Consider the following 25,508-nt stretch of genomic DNA (forward strand, 5'->3'; position numbering starts at 1 on the left):
TACATATGCATAGATATAAAATATATTTATGGCCAACGTGTGTGAACTCCGCAAGCCGTTGCCCAATAAGGACCTATAATTACTTCATCACAGCTAAAATGTAATTTGTTGCGTGTTGCCTACCTCCAATTTTTCCACACTGAACTGACATCAGAAGCATGTTTTTAAACTTTTTATTGATGATCAGCTATGTTAAGGTAGACTACGCGATTTTACATAGGACCTCATTCATTCTACTTGTATTTAAGATGACAGACTCGCTAGCATATGAAATGGCTGCTACAAGTTATCTAGGCTACTGTGATCCATATCCCAGTCGTAGAAACTACAAACATAAAGCCCATTTCTGTGCGTGTGTTTACTGTTGATAACTATAGGAATAAAACCGTTTCTATCCCTGGGTCTAGTGGGGAGTTGTTTTAATAAAAATCATTTTGTGTGTGTTTAGTGGTCTGTCCAGGGCTGCTGTGCGGTCAGTGGTGCCGGCCTGATGGAGGGACTCGACTGGCTCTCTATACAGGTACAGAAGCACTAGGCCCCCCCGGATCTGGGAACACCTGCTGCACCTTCTGCATCTTATACAGACCCCAACCCATCATGACAAAGTCACTTGGTTCCGCCTCAATGAGTCCAGAACCTTCCGAGAAGGATCTAGTCACTGTCTGTGACAGGCAAAACTAAGTTGGATCAGATTTGTTTGTAAAAGTTGTTTTGTTATGCTTTTATTTTACATTCTTCTTTAAAAGAAAGAGTATATATATTTTTATTGTTTATTGCTGCCTATGTAAAGCACTTTGAATTGCCTATGAATGCAAACTACACCATCAAATATTTTATCATAAATGTAAATAGTCTATTCTGCATCAGCTTTAGTGTAAGATTTATATAAAATATTGAGTGGGAACGACGGGAACAATAAAGTTTAATCAAAACAAAGCAGGAAGTGTTTCTGTTACATGCAAGCGGTCCATAGGGTGCATTCACAAATATAACAACATTCAATATATAATGAATCCTAGCTAAGATGGTACTATCGGACACACCCCAGCACAAGAAAGGAAGCCCCTTCCATTGATTATTATGGCAGAGTTTCCATCGCAATGGATTGGTTCATATTATCTTGGTCAGATTAAGTTATATTAGTCTAGGTTACAATGATTTATATTAAGTCTAGGTTAATATGGGTTACATTCGACTAGGGTTAGGAAGTTGGATAAAACACAGGAACCAGTGACTCTTGTTGATGGTTTATTTTCCAACTCATCACATCATCGTCTCATAAAATAAATGGTTCTCCTGTTTCAACACGGTCCTTCAACCACAACACCGTTCACACATGCTGAGTCCAGAGGGGTCGGGGTTCAGGGTCTGAAGCGCAGGTCACAGACCAGAGCGATGTGGTCAGAGGGGTGGGCCACGCTGGGCAGGGCCTGGTGACTGGTCACCTCCTCGTGGGTGGGCATCGGAATCACCTGATCCACCTGCAGGACAAACGCTGGTATTACAGGGTAGTAGCTTACTTAGGGTATCATGTTGCCGCTAACTTTGCCTAGCACGCAGCCTGTGACTTAGCTCTGCATGTAGCCGTTATCTGATGCGTTGTTTCTTACTTAGCCCAGCATGCAGCACCCGTCCTCATTGCGAAAATATCGACCAGGTATTTATCTTTGGCTGCATTAGCATGTAGCCGCTTAAAGTCGTGGCACGACGCCTAGGATGGTTGTAGAGCAGCAAGTAGCTTCACAGTACCTCAAGGCTGTCAGGCTGCAGGAAGACGTAGTCGAGGACGCCATGGAAGCCCCCTACGTAGTTGGTGTAGGCGGGGTCTCCGCAGGCGCTGAGCAGAGGGGGGAGGGGCGAGCGCAGCTCCATGGGGAGGGCCTCCTCTGGACCACTGGAGACCCAGTCTGGGTGGGAGTCTGGCACCAGACCGCCCTGGATCAACTGGCAGACACCTGGGAGGGGGTGGTTTATTAATGGATTGTGTTCAGTATTTATATATTTTTTTATATTGTAAAACTACATTTTCTTATTTATGGCTCTTATTACTGTTTTTGCTTGGCAATTTAAATGCACATTTCCATACCAATAAGCCCTTAAATATGAAGAGAGAGAGAGAGAGAGAGAGAGACAGAGAGAGAGACAGAGACAGAGAGAGAGAGAGAGAGAGAAGATGAAAGATGCTTATTTAGGCCCTTGAATGTTGTCTTTTGGGCAGCTCTTCAGTTAACAGTAAACAACGGTTTCTGTAGCCTGAGCTGGTACGGGTAACCTAGGTTTGGGGTTATCAAGGTGTTCGGGAGGGGGTTACCTGAGTCGGGGGTGGAGTTGAAGTCTCCACAGAAGATGAAGGCGGCTCCAGGTGCTTCCTGTTGGATCACATGACTCAGGTGTTGCAGGGCCACGCCCATCTGCACCAGACGGACGTTTCCCCCTGAAGGAACAAAACCAAACATTCAGATCCACAACATTGCAGGAAATGCAAATCCAGCCTTAGTGTGTCAGGGGTTCGCCGCTAGGGTGATAGTAGGTGGGTGGGTGGCTTACCTTTAGGGTGCCAGTACAAATGAGTGTTTCCTACACAGAGCTTATTGGAGGGCTCATTCAGCTTCTCAAACACAGACACCTACAAGAGCGAGAGGGGGAGAAATGTTATTACCCTCACTTCTGTCTTCTTTAAAATTAGAGTCACATGACATCACCAGCCCATCATTGGGTTCCTGTGGTTACCGGAGGGGCCGAGCGTCGCCATGGTTACCTGCAGGGTGGTGGACAGGTGGAGGACCTTGTCCTTGAGGACAAGATTGGCGGAGAGTCTCTCCAGCATGTCGCTGTGCAGGGGGTCTGAGGCCAGCGCTTCGCTTATCATGACGTCGTGACGACTCAGCAGACGCAGCCGTGACCTGGAAACCCCACATCACATGACCAATCACGATCCAATGATAAGGCCACGCTTGGACAGCCTCCCTGTTGGAGCGTGATGATCGTCACTATCCACTAAGGAGGCCGTGCTGAGACAGCCAATCAGCGGGCGAGGAGTGGTTGTGGGCGAGGCTAACCTGCGGTAGAAGGTGGCCAGCCCCTCGTGTTGGCGTTCTTTGACCCGGAAGGTTCCTTCCAGACCGTACGCGTCCAGTGCCGGAGCCAGGCTGTCGGAAAACACTCCTGGAGGACACACAGCACAGTAACATTACATCACATATACTTAGCTGAGACTTTTCACCCAACCGACTAACAAGAAGTGCATTCAACCATGAAATAATGTAATAATGATCATATGACACATAATAATACAACCCATAAAGAGTAAATATTTGAGTAAATAGAATGATGAATGATTAATAATAAAATAAATAATAAAATGGCTTTAACTGCCAAAATATGGAAACTAGTTTCAGCTGTCCTAACGTCAGTGAGGAGCTCGTTCCACCATTGTGGAGCCAGGACAGCAAACAATCAGTTTTTTTCTGAGCGGCTGGGGTCCCTAAGTAGCGAGGCAGTAGCACGCCGGTTGGCGGTCATAGTGCGAAGTGGACCTGATGTGGTGTACGGACTGACCAGGTCCTTGTCAGAGGTCATGGTCCAAGTCTTATGGTCCATCACCTGTGTCGACCTCCTGCAGACAGAGCAGGTCAGCCCTGTATCCCGCCAGCTCCTTCAGCAGGAGGTTGAAGCGGTAGTCCATCTGGAGCGCGTAGGGGGGGCAGTAGGGGTACAGCACCGTCCGGGACATCTCCGTCTGGGCGTACACGTCGGCCAGGATGTTGTAGGACAGCACCCTCAGCCCCTCCGGCCCCGCCTCCCTGCCCGTGTAGGCGTGTCGGTTGTCACACGTGCACCAGCCGGGCCCCGCCTCCACCGTCGCCACGGAGACCAGCTCCTTGGGCGGTCCACTGCGCGCCCCGTCCCGAGGGGTGGCGACGACCTTTAGCCTTGAGCCGATGTCCAGGTTAGACGGCACGAAGACACGCCCATTTCCTGCCGGCACCCACTCTGCTTCCTTTGTGGAGGCGTCGCCCTCTGGGCTGGGAGCAGAAGATAGTGGATAAGATAAGATGATTGATTGGCCTATTGATAGTATAGTAGTATGACATGGTACAGATAATCGTACAATGTATAGTTTAGTATAAAAGATAGTGAAGTCGTGTAGTACAGTATAGTTTAGAAAACAGTATATTACAGTATAATATAGCTAGCGTGATAGTTTAGAATAGATAACCTTGCTGCTTCTGTGTACCTTATGGTAGCTTCGTGTTTGTACCAGGTCAACTCACAGTCCTCCAGCCGGCCGAACTCCACCTCAAGCCGGGGGCAGACGGGGAAGCCGGCCAGCAGACAACCTGGCAGCTGGGCACGGGTGAAGTTCGGTCCGTTCCGCTGCACCTCGTATCTCATTTCTCCAATGTGGAGGGTCATGCCGTCTTGCCAGGCCTCGCTGTTCTCCGCATCCTCTGACACCGGCTCCCCGTTGTACAGCAGCTTCACAACCACCGGCTCGGCGGAAGCCTGGGGGGCTTTGCTCTTCTTGGACTTCTTGGCTCGACCTCCCTGACCGCCGCCCCTGGCCGCGTTGTTAGCGATCCGGAGCAGGACTTTCCCGAGCTCCTCAGTTTGGTCCCGCAGCATGTGTCTGTGGCTACCGTCCAGGATGAACGAGATGGTGAGTTTGGGTTCTCCGGCGACACACCTGACCACCACACTGTCCTCCATCCTGCTTAGGAACCGATGTTTTTGCAAATGAAAAGTCCTCGTAACAGATGTCACACAGCGTGAAAACAATCTCGAGGTCGTCGGAAGATATTTTAACATAAGGAGGACAACAGGACACAATACACAAAGAGCTAAACCTGTAATATTAACAGCAGGGTCCAGCCGTTTTTTATCTGTATATTCCTGATTGATGTCAGAACAATAAAACCCGACACGGAGAAACTCAACCTGTCTGAGGTTAAACTCAACTCGCTCATTTCAAAGACAACTTGAAGCCATTTTCCCCTATAATCAACAGAACGTGTGTCGACATAGGCAATGGTGTTCACAACAATTTAATTCGTGTGATGTCAAACGATTTAAAGGTCTATTTGGTTTTATTTCATTCCATCTTTCTCGCTGTCTAGTGTTTTCGATGTCACTCTCCCATGCGGAATATTCCTGTGTTGTGATGAGGATTCTTCTTCCGGGTGGCAGTGTCAGCAAGAGCAATCGAATCAGCGGCGCCCAGTGGTCAGGAGACAACATTACAGCCGCAGTTGAACTATAACTACAAAATAGTTACAATAAATATAAATAGTTTTAATACAAAATGTAATTGTACAATAATAATATTTGTATTCTTGTAAAAAAATAACGTTATGTATATAAAGCAACAGTTACAAAAACTCTGCATTTGCATGATTATATACATAACTATAAAAATGCTAAATCTGTAATAAATTACAAAAACTGGAATAAATCACGCTTCAAAATAAATCAAGGAAAGATGAAAAACTATATTGTTTGTTATAAAACACTGTTTATTACAAATGATTCAAGGTTATAGTCTATTGCAAAGACACTTAAAGGTTGATGTTGTGGAACTGTTGTTATTTTGTATTGTCAGGTAACACCTGACTCAGTAAATAAACAAGCTTTGTGTTTCCAACATAACGAACTTTCCGTGGTAGACAATTTATACTGTACAAGCCAAAGAACACAGAATTAGAACATAGATTAGTCAAAACCTGTAGTGGTTCAAATCATGAACGTCTAAACTCAATCCTTTCTTAGGTTTAGTTAATCATTTCAGGACAGTTATGATCACGAACAGTTGATTCCTTAGAAGGGTAACTATGTTTCACATTAGGAGATACTGTCATCATTGTGATTAGCTTGATGTCCATCTGATGACACGGTTAAACAACCCTTCCCCCCCCCACCACCCCTCCACTTCTCCTCTCATTTATTAATGCATCTTCAGACACTTCACAAGGCTTCACAGCTACGATAAATACATATTTATAAATACATGAATAAATACATACGATATGAGGTTTGTCATGTCAGGAGGCAGTGGGACGTCTATAAAACCCTGCTGTAAGCAGGGATCCACATAATATTATCTGTATGTTTCAGTTTCCTCACTAAACCGTGGGTTGTGCTTTGATCAGGAGTAAGGTTCTGCGATGGCACGTTGCTGTATGAATAGGTACGTGTTCTCCTTCTTCTGCTCGAAAGTTCAAGTTCTTAATGATTCAAGAAGTCCCGAACCGTTCCAAACACCAACCCTACCCTCATTCTGTAGTCCTGAGAGGTAGTAACATCACGTTGTAGTCCTTGTATGTTGAACGTGATGCAGACTGGAATCCTCACATTATTGGCCGATGGCCGACTATACCTGGCCTAAAGGCAGCTGAGGCACCAATATTGTTGCCGTGGGGGGGTCGAGGCATGGCATGTAAAACACACAGAGGAGTAAGGGTTGGACTCAGTAGTCTACACATGATGAGCATCCAGCAGAGTGGTGGACACTAGGTTAGGCATTAGGGATATAGGCAGCCAACCGCCATGGATTCAGTGCTTCTAACTCCAATAACATGTATTTAGGTTTAGAAATCAGGAAAGCAGTAAGCGTTTTGATTCATTTGGTCAAACAAAGCTGATGAGACACGCTTCGATAGGTCAGCGTAAACCGGGTCGGTTTAAATAGTTTGATCTTTGAGTGATCCTTTGATCTTTTGAATCATAACTTTCAGGAATGCCCCATTAGCATTGGGCTTTAACGCTCCAGTACATAGGAAAACATCTGCAACACTTGCAACGCAGACACTGAAAGTTCATCATGTGTTGACCACTTAAAGGGGACATATTATACCACCAGGTGTGAGTGTGATTAGCCTTACAAACCGTTTCGAAAATCTGCCCCATATGACATCACTAGTGGGCATGTCCACCTAGATCTGTGCTGGATGGATCAGTCTACAAGCCTACCCAGTGGACTGAAGTAAACGTTGCTCATCTATCCAGCACAGATCCAGGTGGACACGCCCACTAGTGATGTCATATGGGGCAGATTTTCGAAACGGCTTGTAGGGCTAATCACACTCACACCTGGTGGTATGATATGTCCCCTTTAAGTGGTCTTTGTCCCATTACCCTCAATCCCTGCCAACCTGCTCCTTTGCGATACTACTGAAGGGGCCGGGAGAGCCAGGGGACCCGGGCTCTACGGGCTGCTCTTGTCGGCTGAAACGGTGTCGGAGTCGGGTGCGCGGGGGAAGTACACGGTGGTCTTGTGGTCGTAGTCGTCGACGTGCCGGAGGTGCACCACCATGTGGAGGGCGTAGGCCAGCACCAGGAGGAGGATGAGGGAGGAGATCAGACCCATCAGCACCGCCGGCGTCAGGAAGGTGGCGCAGTCGGCCGGGGACGAGAACTTCCCCGAAAACACGTTGAAGGCCTGGAGCTGCCGGGGGGACCAGATGTTAGAATAGATGGAGATACCAGGGGGACCAGATGTTAGAATAGATGGAGATACCAGGGGGACCAGATGTTAGAACAGATGGAGATACCAGGGGGACCAGATGTTAGAATAGATGGAGATACCAGGGGGACCAGATGTTAGAATAGATGGAGATACCAGGGGGACCAGATGTTAATACAGCTGGAGATACCAGGGGGACCAGATGTTAGAATAGATGGAGATACCAGGGGGACCAGATGTTAGAATAGATGGAGATACCAGGGGGACCAGATGTTAATACAGCTGGAGATACCAGGGGGACCAGATGTTAGAATAGATGGAGATACCAGGGGGACCAGATGTTAGAATAGATGGAGATACCAGGGGGACCAGATGTTAGAATAGATGGAGATACCAGGGGGACCAGATGTTAGAATAGATGGAGATACCAGGGGGACCAGATGTTAGAATAGATGGAGATACCAGGGGGACCAGATGTTAATACAGCTGGAGATACCAGGGGAACCAGATGTTAATACAGCTGGAGATACCAGGGGGACCAGATGTTAATACAGCTGGAGATACCAGGGGGACCAGATGTTAATACAGCTGGAGATACCAGGGGGACCAGATGTTAATACAGCTGGAGATACCAGGGGGACCAGATGTTAATACAGCTGGAGATACCAGGGGGACCAGATGTTAATACAGCTGGAGATACCAGGGGGACCAGATGTTAATACAGCTGGAGATACCAGGGGGACCAGATGTTAGAATAGATGGAAATACCAGGGGAACCAGATGTTAATACAGCTGGAGATACCAGGGGAACCAGATGTTATAAAATAACCAAATACTGACGACAGGTAGCGAGACAGACGGGTAGAGAGAGAGAGAGAGAGAGAGAGAGGTACCTGGAAGTCTGTGAAGGTGAGGCTCCAGAGGCGCGCGGGGTCGGTGCTGCCGCTGGCCACCAGCAGGGGGCTGTAGCGGGGCAGGTTGCTGACGTGCTGACAGTGGTAGGACGAGGTGGCCGGAGCGTACACTTCCGTCACGTTGAAACGCGCCTCCTCGCTCCAGTTGTAGTGCAGGGAGACACGGTCCAAGGAGAACCAGCTCTGACCCGCAGACTCATAGAATTTACTGGACATCTGGAGCCTGGGGGTGGGGTGGGGGGGGGATTAACTCAAGCCTGTCGCAGCCATGGGCCCCATTCCCCTCAGGGTCATCAGGGGTAAATGAGGTAGTAGTGTTTAGTAGTACTAACTTGTTTTTGCCTTTGTGAAATTCTTTAACTGCGTGTCAATGTAAATATTTATTTTCCTAAATATAGATATAAAGATATTTAACCTTATTGACAGGGCTCTCAAATCTTCAACATCTCCAAACTTCAGGACCAGTCTGAGAGAGAGAGAGAGAGAGAGAGAGAGAGAGAGAGAGAGAGAGAGAGAGAGAGAGAGAGAGAGAGAGAGAGAGAGAGAGAGAGAGAGAGAGAGGGAAAGAGAGAGATTTAATTAATCAAATTGTTCTGCCTCGGTAATCAGATTAAGGATTAATATGCAATATTTGTAGGTGTGTGATAGGGCTGACTGGGCCTAGTCCTATATGTTGAGCTGTGTGAATCGACTGACTGGCTGTGGTTCTATATGTTGAGCTGTGTGATTCGACTGCCTGGCTGTGGTTCTATATGTTGAGCTGTGTGATTCGACTGACTGGGCCTTGTCCTTGTAGCAGACGGACCCCCTGGTGTCCACGGGGCTGTCAGGGGAGAAGGCGCGCTGGGTCAGGTCCACCAAGCTGTTGTTCTGGTAGCGCAGAGCGATCCTCCGAGCCCGGAAAAGAATACACGGCTTGCCATCCCCCATCACCTGATGAAGCAGGTAACACATAGGTGCTATTGGGCTTGCCATCTCTAACCTTATACATAAACTTAACCATCTCCAAACTAGCACCTTAACAAACCTTCTCTAACCTAATACGTAAACTAAACCATCTCTAAACTAGTACATTAACGAACCATCTCTAAACTAGTATTGTAAATAACCATCTCTAACCTAATAAGTAAACTTAACCATCTCTAAACTAGTACATTAACAAACCATCTCTAACCTAATAAGTAAACTTAACCATCTCTAAACTAATATGTAAACTTAACCATCTCTTACCTAATATATAAACTGAACCATCTCTTACCTAATACCTTAGAGAACCATATGTAACCTATTACCTACAATTAACCATATCTAACCTTTTACCAGAGTTCAATCTAAACTATGCTACTCATCTAGTGTTTATAAACTAGTGTGGAGATGTGAGGGGTGCAGAACTACTCCACCTTGAGGGGAGGAAAGGGAACTGCAGCTCCGGGCGTCTGCAGTAACCTCCGGGATGACCCTGTCTGCAGTGCAGACAAAAACAGTAATACTGCAGTACTAATACTACGAATACATACCAGTACAGACTATACCAATATTCTGAATCCAAATATTTCAGAATAAATTACAAATAATATAATATGATGAACATTTTATATCAAATCCGTGTTAACATCATTGTGATGTTGTGTTATGATAGTGGTGATGGTATTTGATGGATTGATGGATGAGCTATTGATTCGATTCTGAGAGATGCTTACCTGCAATAAACTTCTTAGGGTGTGGCCAGCAGGTACATGCCCCTCCCCCCTTCTCACCCCCACAAGTTCCGAACCTGAGAGAGACAGAGCGCGAGCGAGAGAGAGAGAGAGAGAGAGAGAGAGAGAGAGAGAGAGAGAGAGAGAGAGAGAGAGAGAGAGCGAGAGAGCGAGAGAGAGAGAGCGAGAGAGAGAGAGAGAGAGAGAGAGAGAAACAGAGAGAGAGACAGACAGAGAGACAGACAGAGAGACACACACACACACACACACACACACACACACAGCACGAGAGGGCAAGAGACAAAGAGTGACACAGAGAGAGGGAGGATTATATTTAATCTCTAATCAATAAACTGGAGACACTTCACCTGTCCATCTTCTCATCTCACACAGAACAGTGTCCTTCAAACACATCTAGTATAGAGCACAATATATTCAACATTCAAAGAGCTTCCTCAGCATAGGAAACGTACATTTACCTTGTTAAAGCAAAGAAAGTATAATAAATGATATGATATATCACAAATTAAAATGTGTATATATAGATCTAAGATAGATAGATGGATAAAATACATAAACTGCATAACAGAAAGAGTGCATTACAAACCAATCCCGATAAATAAACCCAATAACACATTGGTAAAAGAAGAGAACAGGAATTCAGAGCGCTTCCTGACAATACCAAACCACAGAGCCTGTGATTACGGTGACGTGGTGGAAGTGTCAAAAGCTCACTCAGAGGGAGCACCACAGATGGAGTGGTCTCCCCCCTCCAGATGGATCAGAATGTCATTGGTTATCCAATATGTTATTATAGAATGATAGATGGTTACCATTTATCCCGGAATTCAGGATTGATGGAAGAGCCCTTCAGAGAGAAGAACAAAGAAAGATTTGAATTATGTAATAATAAAATAAAATAAATTATGTCCTAAGCAGTGAAACAACACATTAGTATAGTATACTGTCAGACAGATGGTTCTTTGGACAGGCCGAGAGGCAGCCAGACAGACAGACAGACAGACAGACAGAAAAGCTTTTAATTACAAATATCCAGAAATAGTCACTACAGAGTAGGCCAGACTTTGTTTGTTGCGTAAAATAGATACAAGTGTTTTAGTTTTTCGGTCCCGTAAAATTTCTTTGATTTATTTTTATTTACTGATTTGCTGGAGAGGAAGGCAGAATATTTTTTTCGTTAAACCAAGCTGTAAAATAACCTGTAATTATACTATGAATTTAAATGTAATGAGATTTCAGACCAATCTAACTTTCGGAGTCTTGTAAACCCATGAGAGTTGGGTACTTTGTGTGCATGACACAAACAAAACAATTAATATTAAATTAAAATATCCCATTAGAGACTAAAGGCAAGCTCTGATCTACACAAGGAATATAACCCCGTAACCATTGTTAGTGCCTTGCTCTACCTACTGAACTTCCCAGGGGATATAACCCCTAACCACGTAGTGTTAGTGCCTTGCTCTACCTACTGAGCTACACAGGGAATAGAACCAACAACGCAGTGCTGGGTTGACAGCGGTTACACTAGTACACAGCACGAGACGGTTGTGTGAGTGTTGCTACACATGATGGATGAGCTGTCAGAAGGAGAGCAGAGTTGGTTGGGACAGGATGGTTGGTTTAGTGTGTTGGGAGCCTAATCTGCCCTAGATGTGGGCTGGAGCGCGGCGAGCGCGAGCCGCCTGGGTCAGCGACTGCTTAGACCTCGGCTCCAATACGCCACCAATTAGTTCCTTCTTCTGATGTCTGCACCAATCAGAGTCACGCTGCAGCTCCAGAAGCCCATGGGGTCAAACTGACTGAACCAACCGTGGAGAGGAGGAGGAGACCGAACGTGATGAGATGTTCCCGTGTGTCTGGTCGGCCGTCACCATGACAGGATTACGGTGATATTGTGAGACTGCAGGTAATCTGTCACGTGTCATGAGACATCTCAGATCACATGACCAAACAGGGTCACCTGAATCCTCATCTCCTCCCCCTCCCACACCTTGATCCCCCCCCCCCCCCCCCAACAATCGCTCCTCCTCCAGGGAGCATCATAGAAATGAATCATGTAACAAAAACGTAATAAAAGACAGTAGAAGGCCGACCTGATCTCCAGGTTTAAGCTTGGTGATAACGATTAACTAACGGGATTTCCACAGTTAGACTGATTCATCCAATAAAGTGTATCCCATAAAGCCAGATCAATGGAGGTAATCCTTAAGAGTTGATCTCCTAAACTCTTTGATCCCATTGAAAAGATCTTGTGAGATCACCTCAAACAGCACGAGATGTCGTTCACTCCCCGCCTGACCCAGATCCGAGTGTAGAGTCTACAGTAGTGTACCTGTAGAGTATACTAACCTAGATATGAAAGCAGACTTACCTATCTGTGTAGGGTATACTAACCTACCTGTATAGGAGAGTAGAGTACCATACCTAGAGTAAACTTACAGTATACCTGTAAGGACTAACCTATCTATAGAGATACTAACCTCCCTGTTAGGAGGAGACTCACCTAATAGACTTACCTTCCTGTAGAGCAGCCTAACTTACCTAGGGTAAACTAACCGTATACCTGTAGACTACCCTAACTAGAGTATATTAACCATTTACCTTAAGATGAACCTGTAAAGAAACTAACCAAATACCTCTAGATAAACCTGTAGAGTATGCTAACCGAATCACTGTAGACTCACTACCTATAGAGTTAATAACCAAATACCTTTAGACTAAGTCAGCAGACCCTTTGAATATTTGATCAGATCAATCTAGATATTCAGAAAATAACATGCTGCACGGACAAAGGATCTCCAGGAAAACATAGAGCAGTGTGACAATATTTACATAGTTAATGTTATATATTATGTGGTACAACAGTAGTACTGTGGTACTACTACAGTACCACAGTAATCAATCAGTACTATCACAGTTCTATCATACACACACACACACACACACACACACACACACACACACACACACACACACACACACGCACACACACGCACACACACAGGCACGCACGCTGACACACACACACACACACACACACACACACACACACACACACACACACACACACACACACACACACACACACACACACACACACACACACACACTTTTATCTCATCCTGTTCTATAATCCGTCCTTGGTCTCTGTTCGCAGTCGACCCTTTTCCGCGCGCCATCTCTCTCTCTCTCTCTCTCTCTCTCTCTCTCTCTCTCTCTCTCTCTCTCTCTCTCTCTCTCTCTCTCTCTCTCTCTCTCTCACAATCTCTCTCTCTTTCATTCTCTCTCTATATATCTCTATCATTCTCTCTCTCTTTCATTGTCTCTCTATCTCGCTCTCTCTCTCCCCCTCTCATTCCTTCATCCTCTCATGCTCTTTGTCTCCCTCACCTGTCTCCCTCGGCGGGCTCGTGGCAGGTAGCTAGCTGGGAATACAGGGACAGAAGAGCCCACAGCCAAGCGCGAGCTAACATCCCGACGTGCTGTAGTTACAATACCGAAACACACTGCGAATTCCTTCTCTCTCGCTCTCTCTTTGACACTGTCTCTCCTCCCCTCTTTCTCTCTATCTTGCTCAGTCTGCCAGTTGAGGCTCTCTCTACATCTTAATCTGATTTGATGACAGCTCGTGCCTCCAAACTCATATGATTGATGTTGCACGAAGCCAATCAGAACGCGATAACAGAGACAGTGGGCGGCAACCTTACTTTTGCCACGCCCGTTGATTTACGCGCACTCTTCACACGCGCGAACACCAGTACGCACGCATTGTGCATCAAATATATTGATAACACAAGTAATTGCTTGTTTGACCATTTCTTTATTGATTAAAGGGTGTATAAATTACGATTTATTTAATCATATTCAATCGTTTTAAAAAAATAAATAATAATAATAATGTAATAATATACTGGACTAACGCAAACGTAATCAAATATTATATATGAACTGTATTGATGGCCAACCTTGATTAACAGATCGTTATGTAACAAGGATTAAAGAATGTTAAATAAATGTTACATATATTTATATGTATTTATTATATATAATATTCTCTACATTTCAATACTATAAAATAAAACATGTATTATATAAACCTCAAATTGTCTATCTATTGTCAAATCACGGAATAACATAAAAAGCGTTTAATTCCGATATTTCATCAAACCACTCTAGTATTTTAACCAGGCGCTAACAGGCTACCTGCCTCTGGGTCCTGGAAATATTCTTAGCCGCGGTGCATCTTGGGTCCTTCCTTTCCAGTCCCGTCTCTGATCTGCAAACATGGGTATGAAACGTATTCCTCTAATAATTCATCCAAAACACTTTAATATTCCTAATATAACCCTCGACATAATATGCAATTGTCTGTTAAACGTGTTTCGACTTGATCCAACCGAGGAAGTATTATCTAAATGGCTTAATAAACGTTTTTATTGTGGATGGTTCCAGCAACGTGGGGCGGCCATAAAATGCCGATAGCACGATCATGTTAGCATAACGCTAACACTTGGCCTTCATTAAAAACAACGTTCTTTATGGATGTTCCTATAATTTAGACAATTCGATGCAGTAAACACGCATTTTATGTCTCTGTACACCAAATTGAAAGTTAGTGTGGTGTTAATTGCCGTTGTCTGTTAGCTTAGACTCATCGGTAGGGCTACTAGTTCAGTTGTCCATACTGAGCAATGCTAACTTGCATGTTTTATAGTTTAAAACGTCACCTTCATTAATTTCACCATGTCCAATGGCCCCTGAATATTTAAATGACTGTTTGTGTTCCAGGAAAGTGTCGCGGTCTGCGTACAGCCAGGAAGCTGCGGAACCACCGTAGGGAGCAGAAGTGGCACGACAAGCAGTACAAAAAGGCTCACCTGGGCACTGCGCTCAAGGCCAACCCCTTCGGAGGAGCTTCCCACGCTAAGGGCATCGTCCTGGAGAAAGTGTAGGTGTACTTTCCGGTCTTGTTTATGAACTGAAACACTCAAAATTATAACTTTGAGATTCGCTTACAACATCCCTTAACGAACAAGCATCCCTCTTATGTTGTCCTTGTCAGTGCTCAGTGTTCTGAAAATATTGGATGCTTAAAATGCCCCCGGCAACAACCTGTCAATTATGATCAACTCAAAACAAGGCATTGAGAAGCCACAGGCATTAAAGTTTAAGAAAGAATAGGACAGTAATGTGAGTTAGCGGCAACCCCTCATTGTTATGTTGACTAATGATGTTTTGTTTCTCTTCCCAGTGGTGTTGAGGCCAAGCAGCCTAACTCTGCCATCAGGAAGTGTGTGAGGGTGCAGCTCATCAAGAACGGCAAGAAGATCACCGCCTTCGTCCCTAATGACGGTTGTCTGAACTTCATTGAGGTGAATATGGTCTCATTAATAAACCCGCTGCACTCAAGCTTGTGAAATTGCAGTTATGTCCAAACTTTTCTAAATGATTTGCATTTAAACTATTTGATCCTCCTAGATGCAGATTTAGGTAATTTCTGAAGTTGATGTGTAATGCATTATCTTTTGCAGAAATTGTACAATTGAAAACCTACTTTTCGAAAATACCATCGAATCTCGCATCTGATAAATAGTTGTACATTCTAGACTTGAGACTAGATGCCTTGCTGGACAGTGAGAATAAGTATTTGGGGAACTAAGATGGAAAGGTTGATACTTGTAAGGAGAGAATGTGCCTTTTCTTTATTGCATAAAGATGGTAGACTCGTGTCTACTAGAATTTGGGTTTAGTTTACTTTCCACGTGGCAGGTTCTGATCAACCAGTTCTCCCGGGTGTTGGTCTTTGTACACGTGTTGAACTTGTGACACCCTCCCCTGCAGGAGAACGACGAGGTCCTGGTGGCCGGGTTCGGTCGTAAGGGCCACGCCGTGGGAGACATCCCCGGTGTCCGCTTCAAGGTGGTGAAGGTGGCCAACGTCTCCTTGCTGGCTCTGTACAAGGGCAAGAAGGAGAGGCCTAGGTCTTAGACTGCTCACTGCTCAATAAATGCTTTTTCAGTCCAGTCTTTGTCCGTCTCTTGTTCCTGGGTGAATCCGCTGCTGTAATAGAGTTGATTAACTTAAAACTAAATGCACTGGTACACTGACAACCCTGTCAGGGATGACTGAGATAGGATGGCATGGACAACCAATTAAATGCACTGGTACTGCTCAACCCTGTTGTATTGTTAACTGAATACAAGGTTCAAGATTTGCCATAAACAAAAGTGGTTGAGTTAATGCCCGACAGGAAATATTGGACCTAATCAACATTTTGGGTGGCCAGCTCTATTCCAACATTTTGTAGATGTCTGACGGGATATCCAAGCTTCCTCGAGTAAACAGATTCCAGTCATGTAAGATAGCCTTGAAAGCTGGAACATGTAATTGAAATGTTTGAAGTAATTCTGCAAAACGCCTCAATTACATGTATATGATCGGTCACCGACGAGCCGAAATGCTTAGAGATGTAATGGAACAGTCTTGAGTGCTTATCGGCATGGCAGTGCTTGGTGCAAGAGCTCTAATTGTCAATCGAAACCTCAAGCTAATTAAAAAATTGCCAAAATATATCAAGGCTGGCCTACAAGTAAACTACATGCATAACTTGCTGGAATTGGGTTTTTCTTATGCTAATTATTGGAGATTAGAGTGGTTGCTACTAACGGTTGAGTAGCAACCATTTACAAACCTGAGCACAGGGTATGGCAAATTGTCAGCTTAAGAGGGAACCATGTCTGACTTGCCTATAGGGCAACTGCCAGTCAACCAATATAGAAACAAATAAATTAAACAAGTTAAAGAATATCCAGACTTCGTAAACGTTCGATTGGACTGCTTTAATGCGAACGAGTTGTGCTTTGCAAGGAACACAGTGACTGAACATTTGAAATCACATGATGCCATTGGAAAATATTCTGGTAGAATTCCTGAATCAATGGTACACTGGTTACTTCTGTCATAACTGGATATGAAACCGAGTATTAACACACCATATCAATAACTGCAACACACAAATTCAAACATTAGTATTGATCAATGGGTATTGTGGTGCACATGTTTATATTAGCACAGCTGGTAATGACAGCAAGCTAATAGCCTGCATAGATAAACTAAAAATAAGTTCATCCATGATTGCAATAGTAAAAACTTCCAAAGTAGCAAAATAGTTTAGTACATATTATTGTAGACATTTATTTACACCAATTCTGCACAATGTACCCACCATAAAAACATGTGAACTATATTTACACATTTAAAGATTTGATGGCTGCCAAAGAACCAAATGTTAAGTTTACCTGCTTTTCCTTAGTGGTTTTACGTGAAGGTAAGTTGGGCTTTCATATATTACATGATTCTTAAATATGTATACACCCTTACTGTTAATATTCCTAATACATTTATGTGGGTGGTATGTGGGTGGTTAATTTAAAAGCATGTTATTAATATGGGAGTATTGGTCTAGACCAGGGGTCTCAAACTCGAGGCCCGCGGGGTGATATTTTGTGGCCCCCTACATAAGAAAAGTTTAGTGTTAGTGTGGCCCGCGCGTTGTCAAACGCACATTTTTGCTGAGTCGCTTGCCACGCTTTTTTATCACTTGTGATAGGGTGACCAGATGTCCCAGTCTTGCCGGGACAGTCCCAATTTTGAGTTGCGTGCCCTGGGTCCCGACAAAAGCCAAAGGAAGCTTAAATGTCCCGGTTTCCACCACTATGAAATGTCCCCTGTTGTCAGCGATTACATAGCCAAGATGATCTAATTATAGCCTGATCATTAACTTAGATTGGGTCAGTTGTGCTACTTTTTTTTGTGGAATACTTGATGTGGCACAGCCTGACCTAGACTCTACCTCCAGCGGCCCCCAGGTAAATTGAGTTGGAGACCCCTGGTCTAGACAATTTTTTTGTTGAGTAACAGACAGATTGTTGTGTGTATCCTGCGGTCATACTGGTTGTGTACGGTTTTCTTGAATAAGGCACAGATCCTTTTCAAACTGATTCCTATCTTTCCCAAAAAATAATACTGTTAGCACCAAAACCTTTATCAAATAAAGTAAAAAATAAAATTATTGAATACTTTTCGAATGTATTTTATGTCAAATATTAGTGAGGACCAAGATCTGAATGTAAAGAAGAAATTCTCTATTATTGCTTAAGGGAGGATAAGGGAAAGCATGTTCATTGGACCCCAACTAATGGTTTTAATTGGCTCCTGTTGCAAGAGAGTTTTCATTAAAAAAAAAAGGAGATTCTGATACTCCATGTGCCAGCGCTTTGTTATCCAAAGCACACTGTGTGCTGCGTGTGATAACGGCTGAAGCCCAGCGCACAGGTTCACTTAAAACCATGTGACTGGAGTACAGCCTGCTTTCTTCACATGAAAGTCAAGGGGTCAAAGTTCAATAGGTCGCAGTTCAGACGGTCTCCACTGTTTGTATCGACGGTTAAAAGCTTCTACAGAGAAGATGGCTTCTCCATGTAGTGTTGTCCGTTTTACATGAGGGGCGCCTCGGAGGCTGGAGATGTCAGGGAGTGGAGGGTCTGTGGAGGATGCCCTGCAGGTCCTCCGGTAAGCCCAAGATGATGGCTTCGATGTGGGCCTGAAGTTTGGACACCGTCCCTGGACGCACAGGGAGATGGTTCTTCTCTGCCTGCGTCTGAAACACATGATCGATTAATCAACCCCTAATCAAATCAATGTCAATGACATAACGATGCTTTTCTAGTTTCCTATAGTAGATAGTCAAGGTTTATAATATCTAATATACAACATCTAGAGTATGTATGTTGTATATTAGATATTCTAAACCTTGAATCTGGACAATATCCATATACATAACATCTATACATTATACATAAGATAACAAAAATAACATCAGCCATGGAGCCAGCGAGTCAGAGGGCAGTTTTACCAGTTTGTCTTTGAGCTTGAGGACCAGGTCCACTTTCTCCACCTCTGTATGCTCCAGAGTCCTCAGCTGTAGGTCCTACACAAACACACACACACGTTTACCTCCTTCCAATCTCCTTATCCCACAGCCCCCCCCCCCACAGCACACTCCCCCTCACCTCCTCACACAGGGCCTCTAGGTGTAGGGCGTCCAGCTTCTGGCTCATCTCTCTCTTCCTGTTCCGGAACCAGCCATCAAAGTTAGGACACCTGAGGAACTGTCTGCAAACACACAAACACACACATGTGAAGTAGCAACAGCAATGGAGGTTTGATCAGAACCCATCTGGAGATGGTTTAGTTAGTTAGATACACAGGGGTAGTAGACATTGACTTGGTTGACTACATTTGTTGGTTTGATGATTGGTAGGAGGAGTTTCCCTCACCTGTACAGACCAATCCAGTCTCCCTTCAGTCTGGAGGTGAGCTGAGGCCCCGCCTTCTCCAGGGTCTTCATGAACTCGTCCTGCAGGAAGGGGCGGAGCTGAGGAGGGCTTTTCCATGGAGTGATGGACTTCTGGAGGGGCATGAGACTAGCTACGTAGCGCTCCTAGAATAAATAGCACACGCATTAACATTTAGACACATTTACATGAGGACATAATACTCCTGTATGTTAGATGATAGATGTGTGTGTGTGTCTAGCATAGGACTGGTTATGACTAGCATACACACAAAAATGGTTATTACCAGAGGAATGATGAAGCTTTGCGTCAGTTCCAGGAAGTAGCGACGGAGAATTGCATTCTGAGCTGCTGACGGCCTTTTTTGCTGGACACCCTAAAACACAAAGACAGATCAACACACACAGATCACCACATACGCACAACACACACACACCCGACATATCATAACTCCTCACCTTCTGAAGTTGTTTGAGGATGTCTTCGTCTTTATTGAGGAAGGGCTTGAATGCACTGTACACCCCTACAATGAACACACACACAAACAGTTGAACACGTGTGGGGGGGAGGAAGAAAGAGGAGATAGAGAGAGAGCGAGAGAGAGAGAGAGAGAGAGAGAGAGAGAGAGAGACCTGTTTTGCAGTCCAGAGTTTTCAGGTTCTTTAGTTTCCTGACTTTCATCTGCTTGGCCATCTCTCCTGGGACACAGAGTGAGAGAGAACATGCATGCGTGAGTAAGGAGGCAAGCATGTATGGGTATCCGTTTACATAATATGTATTTACATGTGTTACCTTCTTGCTTCATGTCTCCTATGCGTACGATGTGAGGCCAGTGCTGCAGCGTCTTGGCAAAGAAGGGATTGGTCACTCCTAGGATGACAGAGGGGCTGGCGGCAGAGAGAGAGAGCCAGAGAGGGAGAGCCAGAGAGAGAGAGCCAGAGAGAGAGCGCCAGAGGGAGAGAGCCAGAGGGAGAGAGCCAGAGGGAGAGAGCCAAAGAGAGAGAGCCAAAGAGATAGTCAGAGAGAGAGAAAGAGAGAGAGAGAGCGAGAGACCAAGCAAAAGCCAGAGAGCAAGGGACAGAAAGAGAGAGACAACAAGACAGAGACACTTTTATTGTACAGCTTTGTATTTTTTGTGGGGTAGGGTACTGGAGGGTAGGGGTACTGGAGGGTAGGGGTACTGGGGTGTACGGGTACTGGGGCATACGGGTAATGGGGCGTACGGGTAATGGGGGGGTAGTCACTGGGGGGTAGGGGTACTGGGGGGTAAGGGTCGGGGTACCTACGGGGCAGGGGGGTAGGGCTAGCAGGGGTACTTACGGGGCCTGGGTCCTGGTGGTGTACTCTTTAAACTCGCTGTCGTGGATGGTGAAGTAGGGACGGAAATCACTGCAGTACCGCAGGGGAGAGAGACAACTGGAGACAGAGATAGATTTTAGTGCTTAGCATTTAGAAAAAGAGACTGAAAAAAAAGAGCTGAAACCTGAGCGAGAGAGCGAGAGCGAGAGAGAATCAGGGACGGACATGAGACAACATTTTCGCCAGGACTCTAACGCCAACCTGATCAATGCCAGCACAGTATCAGACGACTCGGCCGGCGACGGTGCCATGACAACCAGGGGTTCCCCTAGCAGCACCAGCTCCCACAACATCTGGATGTGGAAAAACACTGGATGGAAACACCTGTAGGCGGAGGGAAAGAAAGAGAGAAAGCTATAGAAATAGACCTCAGGGATAAGACTGCTCATGACTTCCATAGTTGATTTTGGGGACTACAGTACAGGTCTGATGCCGGTCCTAAGTGAGTCAGCGGGGGCAGCAGTGGTGTTGGTGGTATTTGAGAGCCTGTAGGCTGGTGGTGGTACTTAGCCAGCAGAGGAAGAGGACAACTCACCTGAAGAGGTCCACCTCGTGGATGGTGGGTAGGACGATAGACACTTGGCTGTCAGTCTACAACACACCAAACACAATTGTGTTAATGTACAACACACAAACACACAACACATTATTAATAATCTACCACATTATTTATCTGCACACACACACACATTATTATTATTAACACTTTATCAGTACATCAATATTAATCTACCACACACACACACACACACACATTATTATCAATCTACAACACACCCAAACTGAATCAGTACTTTATTATTATAGAGATATACATTCTCTCTTATTACCAGTGTGGGTTACCCCTATGTCAAAGGACTGTGACATAGCAGTGGCTAGATGTAAATGTATGTAGTGTAATTTATATTGAGAATGCTAAGTGATTGTAATGTGTGCGTGGGTTTTATTGTATGGAATGTGTAATCATGCGTCTGTATATTTTCTAATCAATAGTTTGTCACCTGTGTTGACTGGACCAGCTGTGAAGTACCCGGTTTGTCGTAGCAAGTCGGGATGCGAACCTACCACAGGAGGGCAGATACAGAAGATAACAACAAACAACAAAAAATCATTATACACAATTATGTTGTAAACCTGTAAACGTTGTTTTTGAAATAAATACAATTAAAAATTAAAAAAATGTAAAGGTCCCATGACATGCCACCAGGTGTGAGTGTGACTAGCCGTTACAAATCTGGCTCTTATGACATCCCAAGTGGGCGAGTGACACGCCCACTTCAAAACAGAATGTAACGGCTTATCACACTCACACCTGGTGGCATGTCACGGGACCTTTAAAACTCGTGTTTTATTCTTCAGAATCTTTCTAGCTCTAACCTTTTTACAGAAACTTATTTGCATGCCCTCCCCAGGTGAGCCCGCCTTAATGACCACATTCTCCTCAAGTGGACCTACCTTTATTACCACGCCCATGATCGGCAGACTCAGAACTCGACCAGGATGGGGCGTTGGCCAGCGGTCTATGTCATTACAAGCTGTCAATCAAAATTAGAACAACATTAGGACATTGAAGGCCCCCCGTTGGTACTTTAAAACACATGGACACACATATATTACGGACCAGCTTCTAGGCAGGGCTCCAGCTTGTCAAAGTACTCCGGAGCCAGGATCTTGAGCAGGGAGTGGAAGAAGGTGACGTAGGGGAGGCGGCTGATAAGCACTAGAGACTGAGAGACATACCCTCGATTAAACACCGGTATTTACAACAAAAGTGTTTGTGTGTAGCTTGGCTGCAGTCTGGTCCCAGTCCAGTTGCCAAAGTACTATATGTGTGGGCTCCACCAACACAAATAGTTTAAATAAACAAACAAATCTTAATCTGTTGTTGCTTATTATGGTTATGTATACCACACACTGGCTTTACAAAACACATTCTTGCCTGTAAGCAAAGATGATATATCGATATCGATATAATATACACATAACCCACCAACCTTCTGGAAGTATCCTCTCTTCAGAGACTTGTCCCGTACTTGACGGAAGTACACGTAACCATAGTAATGACCCTGGTCCCTCTGGAACACACACACACACACACACACACACACACACACACACACACACACACACACACACACACACACACACACACACACACACACACACACACACACACGTTAGATGTCTGCTGCACATGCAATTATCTCTAGCCGTGCGTGTGTTTATGTATACGTTTTTGTGTGTTTGTTTGTTTGTGTGTGTGTGTCCCCTGACCTTCAGACTGACAGGTGCATCTCTATCAGCGGTCTCAAGGAAGCAGCCCAGTGAGGACTTCCTGTTGGAGCCCTGGCGGAAACGAAAGCAGAACTGGGTGTCGCCAAGGCAACCTGGAAACACAGATCACATGGGTCAGAGAGCAGCATTCCAACAGGCTCCCGTGTAAATACACACAAACACAGACACACACGTACGCACATACATAGACATACACACTGTATAGACAGCCTGTTTAAAAAGTACACGCACCACAAAGACAGCCTAATCATAAGACACACACACACACAGTCAGCCTTGTTAAAACACAATCACGTCCCAAACCGGGAACTGGCCCAGAAGGCCATGATCGAATTGATACATTTTCACTTTACACTTGGCTTCAGTACGTTTCACTATTGCTTTTCCGGTCTATAATAAGCACATTTTTATTCGGCCAAATAAGCAGATGAGAGGGGTAACTTTCTAAGGAGACCAAATGGAATAAAGAGCTAACCTTTGACCACAATAGAGATTAAGGGCCAATTTATTGGACATTGGACTGCTGCTTTCGCAGGCAGAAGTCTGCAACATTGTGAACTCCCGCAAGTAGCCTCTAACTAATACCACTAACAGTACCAATACCCAGGTAGTAGTCCACTCTCTGGATATGAGTACTGTTACTGGTATTAGTCGGGGTACTAATATCAGAAGATCGCTGAAGAATGTTTCTGAGAAAGAGACCTTACCCTATCCCGACGAGTTGGCTTTTGCCTTGCGGTGTATGAATGGGAGAAAGTGAGGCAAGCATTGTACAGCACTTTGAGAGGCCCCTGGGCTGAAAAGCACACTATATAAGTATAGTCCATTTACCCTGTACTACCTGCATAATTGTACCGTTAGTGGTATTAGTACCACTACCTTAGAATTGCTGTTGGTTGTATTCATAGTAACGTGGGTAACCATAGAAACAGGAGCTCACCGGAGTTGGAGTCAGGGAACGACAAATAGCAGATACTTGTTTTCTGGAAGAAAAAAAACAGAGCTTCCATTAACAACACACAACAACAACACACTAGATCATGACGCACTACACACCCCAACACAAATAGCAACATGAGAACTTACCTCCTTCTCAGACAGCTTCGAGTGATGAGGGTATATAACCTGCAAGACAGAGCCGCAGATCAACAAAGACAGAACACAGAAGGAAAGAAATGTAAACGTTAGCGGAAAATAGTCACACATTCAAATCAACAATGAATTCCTTTTTTGCAGGGTCTTCTCATATTACTGGCTGCCTTACCTAATTCACTTTGTCGTTGAGCCTCCAGTAGGTATAATATGTTTTAGCATAGTACAGTACAGTACTTTATATTACAGTATAGAATAACAGTGTAGTATCCTACATTAGTGACATGGCATGAGCATTAGTATTGCGTATCCCTAATGTAGCACGGCGTAAACTTCTCACCTCATGTTTTTGCTGAAGGTACGGTTTGATTTACTTGAAACTTGTTATTTAAGACCCAACTCAACAAAACACTTTCGAACAGGTTCAGTCGGGGGAAGTCGTCGACTTGGCTATTTAGCATCACGATAATCTTTTGACTGTTGGGGTCTTACCTCCACCGCCTGGCCCAGCTCCAGGTCGAAGCCCACCACACATATGCAATGCAGCCAGGCTGAGAAGCGGTCCCAAGGCAGTAGCAGCGGCTCCGACTCATCTTCGCCCCCCTGGCCGACTGGCAGCGTTATCTCCTCGGCTGGGGAGATACTGCTAGCGTCCTGATCTTCCATATCCTCCGGTTCTTCCACCACTTGTTCCCCTAACTCCTCGGGACCCGGCTGCAAAGCCATGGCGACCAAGCCCGTGAAGTAAAAAACCACCAAGAAGAACCCTCTTTATTTCATTAAGATGTTTGTCCAGCGTTTTCTTGTCCTTGTTTTTATAAAGAACAACAGAGGGAAGAAGCGAAAGAACCGCTTAGCTTAGCATTTTAGCCAAGCGCGTAGCCGAGTAGTAACGTGATGACGTAGGTCTGACGCTGACCGCGAAGCCTGTGGTACAACACAAGCGTGCATGTGTGCGTTGCTGCGTGTGTGCGTCAATGTGTGCGGTTGGTTGCAGCCATGGTTGCAGCGGACTGTCATACGTTGGGCATAGACATGATGAGATAAGGTGCACTTTGTTCATGTCCGACTGAACGTATGGGCAGGAGGAGGAAAACATGTTATTCATTAAAATATCTTAGTTCAGTCATTTCAGTAGTCAGAACATTGTCCCTGACTCGAAGTGTTTCATTGGTCATAACAGTTGTTTTTCTAGTAGTGTGATGCAGCCGGTCACGCTGTGGTCAATTAAGTGGTCCTCTATGGATCACAACGTTAGGTAGCGTGTGTGTGTGTTTGTGTGTCCAGACTGTTATACCATATAACAGCACAC

At 44.9% G+C, this 25,508-nt stretch overlaps 5 protein-coding genes across 6 annotated transcripts in view; 2 read left to right on the forward strand and 3 right to left on the reverse strand.

Annotated features, from left to right (window-relative positions):
* The window catches only part of LOC130401750 (ADP-ribosylation factor 4-like), a 3,767-nt gene extending 1,964 nt beyond the window's left edge, over positions 1 to 1,803 (forward strand). Inside the window, exon 6 of the mRNA XM_056605692.1 lies at positions 449 to 1,803. Within this exon, the coding sequence (XP_056461667.1) occupies positions 449 to 535 (87 nt within the window). The 3' untranslated portion in view covers positions 536 to 1,803. The remainder of the gene's footprint in view (positions 1 to 448) is intronic.
* On the reverse strand, positions 849 to 5,166 carry pde12 (phosphodiesterase 12). Its single transcript, XM_056605675.1, has 8 exons — positions 4,238 to 5,166; positions 3,604 to 4,025; positions 3,060 to 3,165; positions 2,759 to 2,903; positions 2,548 to 2,626; positions 2,312 to 2,434; positions 1,750 to 1,955; positions 849 to 1,481 (listed from the first exon to the last, which is right to left on the reverse strand). The coding sequence occupies exons 1-8, from the start codon at positions 4,807 to 4,809 to the stop codon at positions 1,362 to 1,364; spliced, it is 1,773 nt and encodes a 590-aa protein (XP_056461650.1). The 5' UTR covers positions 4,810 to 5,166; the 3' UTR covers positions 849 to 1,361.
* A 1,909-nt stretch (positions 5,167 to 7,075) lies between these two features.
* On the reverse strand, positions 7,076 to 13,687 carry atp6ap1la (ATPase H+ transporting accessory protein 1 like a). The gene is made up of 8 exons (XM_056606603.1): positions 13,485 to 13,687; positions 10,904 to 10,938; positions 10,074 to 10,147; positions 9,774 to 9,836; positions 9,152 to 9,306; positions 8,789 to 8,839; positions 8,353 to 8,596; positions 7,076 to 7,441 (listed from the first exon to the last, which is right to left on the reverse strand). Exons 1-8 carry the CDS (start codon positions 13,565 to 13,567, stop codon positions 7,202 to 7,204), a joined length of 945 nt encoding a protein of 314 aa, XP_056462578.1. The 5' UTR covers positions 13,568 to 13,687; the 3' UTR covers positions 7,076 to 7,201.
* Positions 13,688 to 14,277: 590 nt separating this feature from the next.
* rps23 (ribosomal protein S23) lies at positions 14,278 to 16,117 on the forward strand. 2 transcript variants are annotated; one of them, XM_056605856.1, is made up of 4 exons: positions 14,278 to 14,382; positions 14,883 to 15,042; positions 15,346 to 15,466; positions 15,936 to 16,117. In XM_056605856.1, the coding sequence occupies exons 1-4, from the start codon at positions 14,379 to 14,381 to the stop codon at positions 16,080 to 16,082; spliced, it is 432 nt and encodes a 143-aa protein (XP_056461831.1). In that variant the 5' UTR covers positions 14,278 to 14,378; the 3' UTR covers positions 16,083 to 16,117. The 2 variants fall into 2 exon arrangements, with proteins under 2 accessions (XP_056461831.1, XP_056461830.1); XM_056605855.1 differs by lacking the exon at positions 14,278 to 14,382 and having other exon boundaries at positions 14,849 to 15,042.
* Positions 16,118 to 16,717: 600 nt separating this feature from the next.
* dennd6aa (DENN/MADD domain containing 6Aa) lies at positions 16,718 to 25,129 on the reverse strand. Its single transcript, XM_056605854.1, has 19 exons — positions 24,689 to 25,129; positions 24,191 to 24,229; positions 24,045 to 24,087; positions 23,084 to 23,196; positions 22,804 to 22,884; positions 22,431 to 22,536; positions 22,265 to 22,344; positions 21,811 to 21,870; positions 21,345 to 21,400; positions 21,011 to 21,133; positions 20,771 to 20,866; positions 20,243 to 20,337; positions 20,083 to 20,148; positions 19,909 to 19,973; positions 19,737 to 19,826; positions 19,433 to 19,596; positions 19,166 to 19,268; positions 19,009 to 19,083; positions 16,718 to 18,753 (listed from the first exon to the last, which is right to left on the reverse strand). Exons 1-19 carry the CDS (start codon positions 24,920 to 24,922, stop codon positions 18,622 to 18,624), a joined length of 1,821 nt encoding a protein of 606 aa, XP_056461829.1. The 5' UTR covers positions 24,923 to 25,129; the 3' UTR covers positions 16,718 to 18,621.
* Between the last annotated feature and the right edge of the window lie 379 nt (positions 25,130 to 25,508).

The sequence above is a fragment of the Gadus chalcogrammus genome, chromosome 13, assembly GCF_026213295.1.
Source record: "Gadus chalcogrammus isolate NIFS_2021 chromosome 13, NIFS_Gcha_1.0, whole genome shotgun sequence".
Classification (NCBI taxonomy): Eukaryota; Metazoa; Chordata; class Actinopteri; order Gadiformes; family Gadidae; genus Gadus; species Gadus chalcogrammus.

Bases quoted from the DNA above. Each gene is read 5' to 3' on its own strand.
- pde12 (XM_056605675.1), bottom strand. From the start codon at position 4,809: ATGTTAAAATATCTTCCGACGACCTCGAGATTGTTTTCACGCTGTGTG. The intron at 1,956-2,311 runs GTAACCCCCTCC...ACCCCCTCCCAG, and splicing joins CAACTCCACCCCCGACTCAG to GTGTCTGCCAGTTGATCCAG. The intron at 1,482-1,749 runs GTACTGTGAAGC...TTTGTCCTGCAG, and splicing joins TGCAGCCTGACAGCCTTGAG to GTGGATCAGGTGATTCCGAT.
- dennd6aa (XM_056605854.1), bottom strand. From the start codon at position 24,922: ATGGCTTTGCAGCCGGGTCCCGAGGAGTTAGGGGAACAAGTGGTGGAA. The intron at 24,088-24,190 runs GTAAGTTCTCAT...TTTTTCTTCCAG, and splicing joins CGAAGCTGTCTGAGAAGGAG to AAAACAAGTATCTGCTATTT. The intron at 20,867-21,010 runs GTTGGCGTTAGA...CTCTGTCTCCAG, and splicing joins ACTGTGCTGGCATTGATCAG to TTGTCTCTCTCCCCTGCGGT.
- atp6ap1la (XM_056606603.1), bottom strand. From the start codon at position 13,567: ATGTTAGCTCGCGCTTGGCTGTGGGCTCTTCTGTCCCTGTATTCCCAG. The intron at 9,837-10,073 runs GTAAGCATCTCT...TCTGCACTGCAG, and splicing joins CCCTAAGAAGTTTATTGCAG to ACAGGGTCATCCCGGAGGTT. The intron at 8,840-9,151 runs GTCAGTCGAATC...TCTCTCTCTCAG, and splicing joins TGCTACAAGGACAAGGCCCA to ACTGGTCCTGAAGTTTGGAG.
- rps23 (XM_056605855.1), top strand. From the start codon at position 14,864: ATGACTGTTTGTGTTCCAGGAAAGTGTCGCGGTCTGCGTACAGCCAGG. The intron at 15,043-15,345 runs GTAGGTGTACTT...TTCTCTTCCCAG, and splicing joins GGCATCGTCCTGGAGAAAGT to TGGTGTTGAGGCCAAGCAGC. The intron at 15,467-15,935 runs GTGAATATGGTC...CCTCCCCTGCAG, and splicing joins GTTGTCTGAACTTCATTGAG to GAGAACGACGAGGTCCTGGT.